We start from the raw sequence: 13,006 nt of genomic DNA, 5'->3' as shown, positions 1-13,006 counted from the left end.
CTTTTAGTGTTTTTTTTAATGGAGTTTATTCCGCTACATTCACATGTACAAACTCCTTTTTTGTTTTTTGAGAAAATATTTTAAGAGAAAATTTCTGATGATGTCACTAAAGTTTAAGGCAAACAGTACCTTATATAATACTTTACATGATCTCAATGATTATATCTATAAAGAGAAATATGTGTACAAATTATCTTAATTTGAACTTCTCAGCGAGGTAAGACTTTATAATTTGAACTTCTTACCTACAATTAGATGTATTGAAACACAATTTAACAAATCAATTTGAAAAATTATAATTCTAGAAATTTATAAATATGAAGTACAATTCTATTTTTTTTCAAATATTGTATGTTTGTAATGATAATAAAGGAATCTAAGATATATTTTAAGAAAAAAAAAGAATTTAAAAAATAATCCTCTTAATATTTTTGTTCAAACTATTCATTTTATTCAATTTCATCTAAGTATTAATGTATGACTTAATTTGGTTTCTTAATTTTAAAATTCATCAAATTTAGTATTTTTTTCCCAAATTTATTAACATTTTTACCAATTAAAGTCCATCATCATTATTAATTGATATCAATTTTTAACGACTTTAGAACACATTAAGATTAAAATGTGTTTTTATATAATTTTCAAAATCTATTACAAAAATGTTGCTATCATTTGTTCCTCCTAAAGAAGATAAAGATATCAAATAAATTGTTTGATGAAATGAATTAAACAAATGATGATTTAGAAAAATATTTGAACTTTTCACAACCATTATGAAATACATTTTAAGGATAGTTGCAAAGATTAAGAAAGTAGAGAGGAGAAAAATGAACATGAACATTTTACATTGGTTTGTCTCAAAGTGAGATTACGTAAACCTTTAAACTTTTCATAACCACTAAAAATGCATATAAAGGATGACTAAACGAGTAAAGAATCAAACCATTAAACGAGTATTAGATTGATCAAAAGAAATCAAGTTTAGAATGGTGCAGAAGAAATCTATTTAATCACAAGGTGATCACGATTTAAAATTGATCTATAACATAGAAATGGATTATCAAGTCAATAAGGAAAAATACATACGAGCATGATTTTGAAATATATTCTGATTGAAGATTTAATTATTGAAACAAATGATAATTGAAGATATTGTTGAAGATTTATTTGAAGAAAATCCAAACAAATTGATTAAATATCAAATTATTCATATAAGGAAGTAATTTGAATATCTCTCTCATTGATTACTCTAAATATTGTCATATGAATATTAATTAATCACGAGATACAAAGAGACTATGCAAATTGAAAATTGGGAGAGTATATTCAAATGATTGAAGCCTCACCGTTATAATGTTTTAAATTCAACTTTTTTAATGAAAAGGAAACGATTGATGATTGACAAGAAACAATGCACTTTGATTGAATATCAAGAACTTTCAAGTGAAGAATGATGAAGATATTTGAATATATTTAAAGATATTCTACACCGACAGTTAAATGGCATAGTGCAACTATAAATATCAAGAACTAGATGAAGAAGAAGAACAAAAGAGAAACACAAGAAGTACTGAAACACTATCAAATATATTTTTAAAGAGAAAAGAGAAAGAGAATATATTTTATGAGTTCATATTATCATATTCAATTGTTAGAGTGTGATATTGGGTTGAACGAAACCATTATAAATCTTTCACTATGTGAAGTAAACCCTGTAAGTATTATTGTAACTCTCCTGCATGAGAGATCATTGGATAATTGTAATTGTGAGTTCTTGATCTCAGAGGGAGATTAAGACTAAATACATGAAGAGGTTAAACCTTTTGTAACCTATAGAGGTTTATACTCATGATTCCTAAAATAGATAAACTCGTGAACCTAAAGAGGAGTGACTCGTTATAACCTAGAGAGGTTGATACTCCTTGCTAATCAAATGTGTTTATTAGTGAATTTTTTAAGTAAGTAGATTAAGAATTAGCGTAACCTCAAGTGGAGGTGAACTAGTATAAATCCTTGTGTACATTCTTTTATTTCTTATTCCTTACATTAATTTATTAATTGTATTTGTTGTAAAATATTTGCGCAAAAAGATTATCAAATGTCTATGGGATATATTTCACCCTCCACCCCCTTCCAGAGCCACATTGTACCAACAAACTCATTGTACATAACAAAAGCAATTAAAACAATTGAATATCAAAGTTATATTTTATTTTTAAGAAATATTACTAGCTTGAGGAATGTATTGCATCAAACTTACTAGTTGTTTTGAAATTATTAATGTCAATATTTTAGTTTGTTAAATAAAAATATTACAAAAGCAAGAAAACTCTTAAAAAATAAATTTAGATATAACATTTACCTTAAACGTGAGATGTTAATGTTGGTAAGGGAAATTCTTGACTAAGAATGCTTTTCTATTTTTTTTTCTTGCATTTTGTTATTGTGTTTGATGAATTTTTGTCATATATTTGTCAATCCAGATAAATTCAATTTAATGTTAAAATTAAAATTAAACACTTATTTTTAAAAAAGAAAACAACTTTCACCATAAAAAAAACATTAAATAAACTAACTCTATCCTGAAAATATTAACTAAGATGAATTTTGTATTACATTTAAAAGAAATTTTAAAAAATATTATTGTCATGCTGGTGTTACTTGATATTTCCATTTCTGTTGTTGTATTTTGTGAATTATTTTCATCCATATATGAAACAATTAATGGCATTAAAGCCAAAATTACATCAAATATCTTAAACAAGATTATATTATATGTTACAACAAAGTAATTGATGTAAGTTCATTTTACAATTTTAAAAAGTGCAAGGTAAGAAAATTCTAAGAATATTCTCACTGGAATAATTAAAAGGTTATCTAGATATAAAGTTGCACTTCAAAGAAGCTCAAGAGAGAGAAGAAAATTATTCAATTAAGTGGAAGAAATGAAGACAACACAAGAAACACAAGATAAATGGTGGAAGCATGGAAATAAACATAAGAGATATAAGCTGAAAAATGAAACAAAGATGAAGAGAAATTCAAATTGAAAATTGAAAATGATTTGAGTTGGATATTTAATCGATTTTATCCAAATATAGACAAGATCTTACCAACAATAACTTACCCATAACAAATGTAGGACATGCATGACAGAAGTTTCATATATCTATGGCAAAATATTAAAGAAAACCATAAAAACATAAACTTATTTTGAAAACAGAGAAGGAAGAAAAGGTTGAAACCCTAAATAATCTCAGAACCCGACATAGATAATGATATGTTGAAGAAAAAAAACAAAAATAGGTGCATAAAGATAGAGTACATAGCACATATTAGCAAAGAGCGGAAGCATAAAGATAGAGCACAAGATCCGTAAAAACAAATGCATGGAGAAATAAAGAAGGAAACAGTGAAGAAATGAAGAAGATAAATGTGTATGAGTAGTGGTTAAACTTTACGGAAAATGTCACGCCTTCAAATTATGGGTAGCTACCTTCAAAATCATAGGCAATTACGCTTTTGAATTTTAAGAAGCCACTTATGCTTTCTTTTTTCCTTTTCAGTTTAGTTTTTTTTTTTTTTTTTTTTTTTAAGATTTAAACCCTCGGTTGATCCTTATTTTTGTATGATAATCTTAGTTGGGTCCTCATTTTTGCAACTGTCTCAGGTCATATTTTTTATAAAAATGAATCAATTTTACCCTAACTGTTAAGTCTCTCAGACGGCGTTAACCTAACTGAGATTCCCATACAAAATTAGTTCCTTTTATTTGTATTATTTATAGATTTTTTAAATATTTTTTTATGATTCATTTTTTAAAATTATATCATCAATATTTTTTTCTTAATTAATAGTCAATCAATATAAAGTCACTGTAAACAATAAGTAAATTAAGTTAAAACATTACTAAAATGCAATTGATTGTATTGAATTTTACTAATTTCTTAATTATAAAAAATATTGCTTTTATAAAAAAATACATTTTATGCAAATATCATTAATGAAATGAAAATATTAAAATTTGCTAATATTTCAAAACAAGAAAAATAAGATTTTGTTCCTTACAAATTAAATAGAGATGGTATTAGATGTTCCTTTCTTGCATTACTCTAAAGAATATTCAATCAAATTTGGAGTATGTCAAAGTGTAACAAACCAATTATGTTTGTATTAAATTAATTTTTAAATGTCATTAAAATATTCTTGCATTTTACTTCATTTACCTCATGATAGTATATTATACAATATTTGACGTTACTTATAATACTATTATAATTTTATATTGACAACATAATTGTATCATTTTTAATAAATATGATTAAGATTCCTAAGAAAAACATTGTTAAAAAAAACTTGTGAAACTGGTTATATTTAAATTTGTTTAATTAAACTTTATTTACAAATTATTAATTTATAAAATAAAATTAATAGCATTTAATTTATTATATAATAGATATTATTTTAGTTGTATTAACAATTATCTTATAACATTTTAATCAAATATCAATAACTAAATTATAAAATACTAGCATTATATATATAAATATTACTGATAACATATTCCAATAAAATGTATTTATAAATAACTAATTTTCAATCTGTTTAAAATTATATTGTTATGATTTGTAACATATGCAATTAAAAACAGCTTTTAGGTAATGGTTTCAAATTGGTATTATTTGTACCAGTAGCACTGTTAAACCAAATTTAACCTAATGAGGCTAAATCTGAATATTAAAATAAAGGAAATCAAATTACATAAAATTGAAAATTGAGGAACAATATTAAACAAAAACAAATAATAGTGAAACTAAAAAAAGTAAATAAGCCAATAAAAAAACTTTAATTTCCTTTTTTTTTTGTAAAATTGACCAAAAACAGCATAAAAACTTTATCATGTAGAATCAAACCCTCATGAAAGAAAAGAAACGGATCAAAATGCCCCAAAAAGATGCAACAGCCTAGCATCTTCCACTGCAGACAAAATAGCCCCTACCAACCAACCCTGTAACCTTTAACCGAAAAACGAGAAAAAAAAAAGAAAAAAAAAACCTGTTAAACAGGCAGGATTGAGGCACCTGTAACTTATTGCAATATTTGCAAAATGCAAGGTTCTAATCAAAACCCACCCCTCTTCTTTCACTCTCGAATCATTGGCCTTCAGAACAAAAGGAATGGAACTAATCATCTGCCATCAAAAATATGAAACTTGGATCTAGCTATATGATTAAAGAAACAGTTTATCAAGCTTGAGATCCTGGATCAGTAGAGCTCAACTCAGCAGAAGATCCATGCAAGTTAGATGCATAAGATTCGAACAACTTGGACAGCTTTGGCTGCATTCCCTGGCATATCTTGAACGTAGTAGGACCCAAGTTCTTGCACTGGAAAACAAACGCCAATGAAAAGTAAGTAAACAAAATCCAATTCAGTCACAGCAAGTTGCATTAAAGAGTAATTTGGTGCTGCAAGAAATAACCGATATCAGAAGACTTCACTCTAGCATAAATTTCAAAAAATCCACCAAAAATAAAATTTAAACTCATTCCGTTAAACAAAGCAAGGATTCTTAACTTCACAAGGGGTCAAAAATGATACATTTTCATTATATTGATGCATGTTAAAACTAAGCAGATTTAAATTGCATTTATGATAATCAATGCAAAACTAGATCAAGATATTACTACCTCCTGATAGAAAGCATTGATTTCTTCTTCTGTAAGGCCTTCATCCTCGTCTGAGTTCTCCTCCCAGCCAAGAGAACGAAGGAATGCAGCTTCTTCCTCATCTGGATATATTGTAGCACAGGGAATTGATTCTTTTTCTTCATTATCAGAAAGTCTTTGAACCTCTTCATGAGCATGGGTATTACCATTGCTAGTCAGTTCGGTACCATTCCCGAGAGACTGGGGATTGGCAGAATCGTTAACTATTTCCCTATTTACTTCATCTGATTTCTCCACCAGGGGAGATGAAACCATTGGGCCCGAATCTGGAAGAACTGAAGAAGAGTTCATCAATGTTTTCTTCTTAATGAGATTAAAGAAATCATTCCGGCTCTGCACTTGAGAGATGGAATGTTTCTTATCCAAAGTTGAACCTAATTTAAGATCCAAAGAAGCTAATTTCCTTTCAGTGGAAGATTTTAGGTTATTGAGGTTCCTCAAAGGAGCAGATGCGGAGGCAGATGCAGAAGCATGATGATTTCCCGGTTTGCTGTTAGAATAATTTGTTTGGTGTGATACATCCTTGGAGGTAGGGGAAGCACCATTTTCCCACACTACGGATTTCAGATCAGTAAACTTTCCAGATGTCTTTGGAGTGTCAGTTTTGGCGTTTACACTGCGAACAGATTGGCTTGCAATGTGCAAGGCAGAGGGTTGCTGTGGCACAGTCTTTGCAACTACATTCATCTCAGCATTTCTGATAGCTGTTTTGGGCTTTGATTTCTCAGAATTAAGAACCTAAAGAAAAATACACTGAATCATTAAAAACTTAAGAGAAAAGAAAATAACACGTAAATAATACTGTTAATGAAAAATATTTTTTATTGAATACAAGAAAGTAAATATACACACGAAGCTAGAAATATAAACTTCCAAAGTTTTGGAAGTGTGCCTTGAACAAGGAAACATCCAATTCTGATATTGTTTAAATAATGCATCATATACACAATCCTTATTTCTTCCACAGGTTTCTATAAAAACAGGGAAACAAATAGAGCATACATAATAATAACATGGTTTACACAATCAATTTTAAGTATCCTCTAAAGAAATCACAAATTTCAAGCATAATTGCAACATCCACAAACCCATCTGAGGTGAACTAATTATATAAACATGGAAAATAATTCAATATTCCAGCAACGGGAAGGTATTAAAAGTGAAGCAGGAAAGAACCAGCTTATTATGATATAAACAATATGGTTACAGTCATACATAGAGAAATGTCACCGTGACTTATTTTAGAAACCTTATACAAATTTATTTAAATTACACAATCAATTTTAAGTATCCTCTAACGAAACCACAAATTTCAAGCATAATTGCAACATCCACAAACCCATCCGAAGTAAACTAATCATATAAACATAGAAAATAATTCAATATTCCAGCAACGGGAAGATATTAAAAGTGAAGCAGGAAAGAACCAGCTTATTATGACATAAACAATATGTTTACAGTCATACATAGAAATGTCACCCATGACTTTCTTTAGAAACCTTGTATAAATTTATTTAAATTATGACAATTATATTATGCACACCAAAAGAAAAATTAAAAGGTTTTTAAGCAATATTAAATGCAAAATCATGACAGATCCTTATTCCAATGAACCACATAATCCCAGCACACAGGTTCCTCATACACCATATAGATATATGCTGGAGTAGAGATATAGGTAGTCCAGAGCAATGTTATAAATGATGGATGGCGAAATATGGCAAAATTCAACCATATACACACAGCAATGCGGCCTACGGTGCAACCTTAGCAGGCCTCCCTGCACAAATTGCCACCAAGGCGGTAGGCAAAAAATCTGCTAAACCATTCCACCATGGCACTGCCATTCAACAATATTGGTCTAGAATGCACCAGGAAATTCATGGGTACTCATGGGGAACCAGTATTAAGGACTTGCACATTAGATAAAAGTAACCAGTTTAAATAGTACACCAAGACAGTAAAAATTGAGATTATAGTTGGGATTGTGAAGTGCTCAGGAGATCATAACTCGTGGGATTGAAAGATAGACTGTAGATTCTACTTATAGACATATACAGTATATATATATATATATATATATAATTAATTAATTAAAAGAAGTCACAACTGTGACTTCTCCAAGGGTATAGTCAAGCAATCAGAACAAACACAACTGATCGGGTTTTATTTTAGGGAAGGTGGTTTCTTAATAGACAAAAAGGAAAAAGTAACATCACATAAATAGGAACTACGTGAAACCAACTGTGCACGAAGAGTTCTTATTATTGGGCTTCGGTTTAAACCCAAAAACTAAGAATGCAACACAATACCAAAACATGGTGGAAACTCCACCGTTTCCACAATTTCTGATGACAATCACAATCCCACTCTGGCACCATCTTGCATGAACTCTAAATTGCACATGGTGGTGGGCAGAACCATGAAATCATGCAATTCCACATTTTAAATTGAGACTTTGACTACAATGGAGTAAACAGTTGATGACATTTCGAGATTTAAGTCATAGCATGTAGTAGTCATACGAAATATTTGTCATATCAACCCAGTGGGCAAGGAGCACAAAAACATCACTAATAAGAAACCACTGCTTGGCTAATGATACTACTTCATGACTCAAATTCAGGCTACAAGGTCATGTTTAAAATAGATAAACAGAAAACCTAAAAAGCAACATTATTAAGCATTTTGAGTTCCTAATGCTAGTACATAACAAGTATTCACACTAAAAGGACTCAATTTTTCATCAATAATTTTCAAATTTGGATGAGGATAGAAAGACTGTAATTTCATAAAACAATTAAAACAGACCCAAAATGAGGCTACCCTGGATATCTGCATAAATATTATAATATCATACTTAAAAATAGCTCAACCACTAACCCATGTCAGCTAACGGATCACACATCTTTGTTTGGTTCAGTTAGAAGGAGGTCAATCAAGGGCGTAAGATAGGATAATGAAAGCAACATCTGGCTTCCATAAACACCACTCTTAAGTAAATTCACACATTAATTAGCAAATAAAATAGAAAAAACAAACCACTAAGTGCAGCACCAATTCCTGTTAAAAAAACTAATAAACCCTCGTTCTTCATTTTATTTCACTGAATTATAAACAGAAGAAAGAGCAGTAGAGCCTCAAGATAATAGATACAACACAGGTCTCAGGATTAAAAGAAAATTATTCCACAAATTCTGCTAGCTGTAATATTAAACTTAAAATAATAGAGTGACGTAACTGTTCCATTGCAAAGAAGGAAAATTAAAGAAAGTGGGATGAAATAAAAGGTAAGAGAGATGAAATTGAGTGAAAAGTAGACTACTTTGTTTGAGAAGGAAGCTAAATGAAAATGAAGAAAAGTTGTCATTTCAAATAAACATAAATAAACTAATTAAAAAAATATTTGTACAATTGCAAAGTTACCCATATATTTATTAATTGATGCTTTACGAATGAAATAACTATATAACTTAACACCTTCAAATTAAGATCTCATTTTTGTTCAATATGTTTATTCTCTGATATATAGTTATGAAATACTATTTATTAAAAAATTACAATTGTTTTTGTAAAAATATTTAAGCTGCTTAAATTAATAAAAAATATCAATTTGAATATAATGTGGCCTAATCCTATCTTTAAGAGAGACATAATATTTGAAAATACTAGTTTGTTTTAAACTTTCCTCATTTTTACCTCAAATAAAAAAAACAAAAAAAAAAAAAGATAAAAGACATCTAGCACCAATGGAACGTAACACCCTTGAATACTTTCATTGCTACAGAAGGAAGTTTTTTCTTTCTTTTCATTACCTTGCTCCAGTCACTTTCCAATCCACACTTTCGTTTCAAACAAAAAAAATCCTTAATTTGATTTGTAATGAATCACTATATAACATCACTAGAACATATGACCATCACTAAATGATACAACAAAATATGGTGCAAGGATTTTAACCAAAACTCCTTCATCAACTCGTTAAATAATATGATATCTTATGTCTATATTATCTTCATAAATATAATGTACCTGACCATCATTAAATGCAACATATAACAAATAATACTATGACAAAAAAACAACGGTAACCATTTTAAATCTGATAGTTAGACTACACCCTCAACCATCAAAAAGACTCCAGGCTATTCAAAACACTTTTCAAATTGTTAACCTCAACTCAGTTTCTAAATAGCACTCCAGAAACAACAAATCCTAATCCTACCACTACATGGCACTCTGTAATGCAAACAAAATAAACTAAACTGCCAAAGTACAAGTCTGACTTCATATGATACAGTACAGCTTATTTATGCTTATACGCTAATTAAAAGATAAGAAAAATTACAACAATTTAAAATTATGTGCACATAATATCAATTAAAAAATAAGATACATATGGATATAGACTAATTATGAGAAATAAAATCCGGCAATGCAATATAAAATAAAATAAAGCTTGCAAAAATAAAAACTACAACAGCATTTCACAAGGTCTTACCAAAGCTTTAGGCATTGAAGGTGTTACTGGAATCAACTGTCTTGACTGCTTGATAGCCAGTTCCTCAAGCCTTTGGGTTTTCACTTGCACCTACAATTGATTAGGGGCCTTACTACTTTATCATGAACATTTATAAAATATAAAATCACTACAATTTAAAGAAAAGAATAAGAATAAAGTAGCTAGAGACACAGTACTGACTCAACTACCTGGGGAACAGACCGAGCTCGAGATGGAGTCTGTGCCAATGCCTCAGCCATATTAAGACTAGCTGTGGTACTTGATGATACAGACCCAGTTGTATTAACAGTGTGCTGCACAGAAAGAGATCCAGCACTGCTGCTCCCAATTAAAGTGGGCACCTCTGCTAGTGCAGATGTCCATCCCTCCCCTCCAATCAAAGCAGAACTACCAACAGGCAGGCTCTGACTAGTAGCACCACCCAAACCAGGAGATGAAACCCTCACCACTTCAGTTGTTCCCTGTTTGTCTTCAATACCAAGTGATGGAAAATCCTTCTCAAATACAGCTTTCTGAATACTACTACTAACATTACTCCCAGAAAGAATGCCATTGCTATTGCTATGATGGCTACCGCCACCAGATTTAGTGTCAACTGCGACTCTACGGGGTATAACCTCACTCTGTTTCCTGGAAACCATTGAATTAGATCGGCGCAATGGCTCCCTCTCCTTCCTTCCAGAAAAGAGGTTGGCTAATGGGTCAGGACCATCACTATCCCAGATATCACCGAAACTTAATCTATCTTTCTCTCTGTCACGGTCTTTGTCACGATGGCTTCTGTTAAAATTACTATAGGCATGCTTGGCAGAGCCATTTATAGAACTCCTCCGGGAATTTGATGAGGATGTCCTTTCAAGAAACAGAGATCGAGCACTATCAAAATCACTACCGTTCTTAGAAGACCTATTCCTTGCATGATGAGCTACAGAAGGAGAATCTACAATACAATGCCATGACAGTTAGTATATTTTTCCCCTTTTCGATGGTAAAACACATAGAGAAGGTTTTAAGTTGCAGACAAATTGAGCCGCATTTGCGGTCATACAGTAAAAAAACTACCACAATTGCAATCATGGAGAGTAAAAAAACACTGATGTTACAAATAATGGCCAATAACCACTTTTTCACACAGCGTGACCACGAACAAACAATATTCATATATGTGTAACCATGGCCTACTGAATAAACACAAAAGAACTACAAATGTACATAATTCAGATAGAATATCTAAATTACCATTGTGAGTAGACGAGGATGGAAAATGTTGGACTGAACTGCCAGCCCCGGCAACACTTCCAGCACTTCTCAACCATTCTGGAACTAATGTGGGTTCACTTCTTTCCATAACTAAGACTGAACATCATCAGAAACAACAAAAAATAAATTGGGGCACCTCTTCACCAAGTCCCACCCCCAAGTGGCACTCTCACGCTTGTTTGTAAGTGTATAAATCCCCTTCTCTACCATGCACCAGTCATCACTCTTCAAGAGCCCAACCTAATCAAGAAACCCCCTCCGGGAAAAACCCTTCCCAAACAACAAGAAATACCAGCACTTTTCACAGTGAAATTCAATTACTCCTCCATTCACTATCCTTCAACAGCAGCATGGATATAAAGAACCCAGCCGTAACTGGTCCACAAACAAGACTATATGTTCCCCTAACAACAAACTTGAGTATTGAAACCCCAGGATTGTAGCAAAACTACTTCTCAAAGCTACGCCTCCATTATTAATCAAAACACGGATTTCCACTATAAACCACTCACAGATGTTTTACCACGCACCACTAAGGCAACAATGCCAGAACTCAATACTCACAGCATTGCAAACCCATCAGGTTCTCCAAAATTTTAAAAAAATAATAATAATAAAAACCCTAGAGGGCCACCCTATATTCAGTGTGGAAAGAAAATAGGTAATTTAAAAAAAACAGAAAATCAAGAATAAGGACAAACAGGGGATTAATTGATTGGGTTAAAAAATCACTCCTCCAGAACCTAGGGTTACGGCGTCAAGGCTTGATTGCGAGAGCGAAAAGCTAGATACAAAAAGAGAACCAACTAACCCTAGAGGCGAGGCAGTCTTTAACTATGGGAGTAAAACGTCGACGTTTGAGAGATGACCGGCAGAAACCTTATCGCAGAATGCGAATAGAGAGAAGAAGAAAATAGAGAAGTTGGTTTGGTTTAGGTTGAGAGTTGGAGAATGAATGGGCAAAGAGTGAAAGAGAATGGGAGAAAGAGAGAGTGTGTGTGTTAGAAATAGGAAATAGGGTTTTGTTTTTTGTGTAGTGAGATGTGTTTGTGTGAAATTGAGAGGAGGCGAGAGAGACAATGTATAATTTTCTGTTAGTTTTGGATACTCTGAAGCAAACGTATGAGTTATGACCATCTCTCTCTCTTCTTCAGTTTTTCTTCAAATACAGTAATAACAAAATCAGAATAATATTTTTTGTGAATATTTTCTCTACATGTGTTTTATTTTTGTTTCCTTTCCTTTCTCAGCCTCTCAATTTTTTTTTTATATTTTTGTTACAATTTTTCTTTATATTGTTGAATGAGTTTTTTCTTTTGTCATATTCGGTTACTTTTTAATTTTATTATATTTGTGATATTTTCTCTACTGTTGATTATTGACCATAGCCATCAGCCTTCGTGGCACCCTAGTGTGGCGCGGTGCACATTCGCAGTACATTATTTTACACAGTTTGAGAAAAAGATATTTAAAATTATACTATTTAGATAAGATT

The 13,006-nt window shown here is 31.1% G+C and overlaps 1 protein-coding gene across 1 annotated transcript; it reads right to left on the bottom strand.

The window, feature by feature from the left end:
• Nucleotides 1–4,827: 4,827 nt before the first annotated feature.
• LOC108321001 (uncharacterized) lies at nt 4,828–12,646 on the bottom strand. Its single transcript, XM_017552621.2, has 5 exons — nt 11,491–12,646; nt 10,440–11,191; nt 10,231–10,320; nt 5,691–6,467; nt 4,828–5,387 (listed from the first exon to the last, which is right to left on the bottom strand). Exons 1-5 carry the CDS (start codon nt 11,597–11,599, stop codon nt 5,247–5,249), a joined length of 1,869 nt encoding a protein of 622 aa, XP_017408110.1. The 5' UTR covers nt 11,600–12,646; the 3' UTR covers nt 4,828–5,246.
• Between the last annotated feature and the right edge of the window lie 360 nt (nt 12,647–13,006).

The sequence above is a fragment of the Vigna angularis genome, chromosome 7 (genome assembly GCF_016808095.1).
Source record: "Vigna angularis cultivar LongXiaoDou No.4 chromosome 7, ASM1680809v1, whole genome shotgun sequence".
Taxonomy (NCBI): Eukaryota; Viridiplantae; Streptophyta; class Magnoliopsida; order Fabales; family Fabaceae; genus Vigna; species Vigna angularis.
This window is presented reverse-complemented; position numbering and strand designations above follow the sequence as displayed.

Excerpts from the sequence above, each read along its gene's own strand:
- LOC108321001 (XM_017552621.2), bottom strand. The coding sequence starts at position 11,599 with ATGGAAAGAAGTGAACCCACATTAGTTCCAGAATGGTTGAGAAGTGCT. Across the intron at positions 6,468-10,230 it reads CTTCAATGCCTAAAGCTTTG|GTTCTTAATTCTGAGAAATC; the intron begins GTAAGACCTTGT and ends ATTTTTCTTTAG. Across the intron at positions 5,388-5,690 it reads TCAATGCTTTCTATCAGGAG|TGCAAGAACTTGGGTCCTAC; the intron begins GTAGTAATATCT and ends TTTGTTTTCCAG.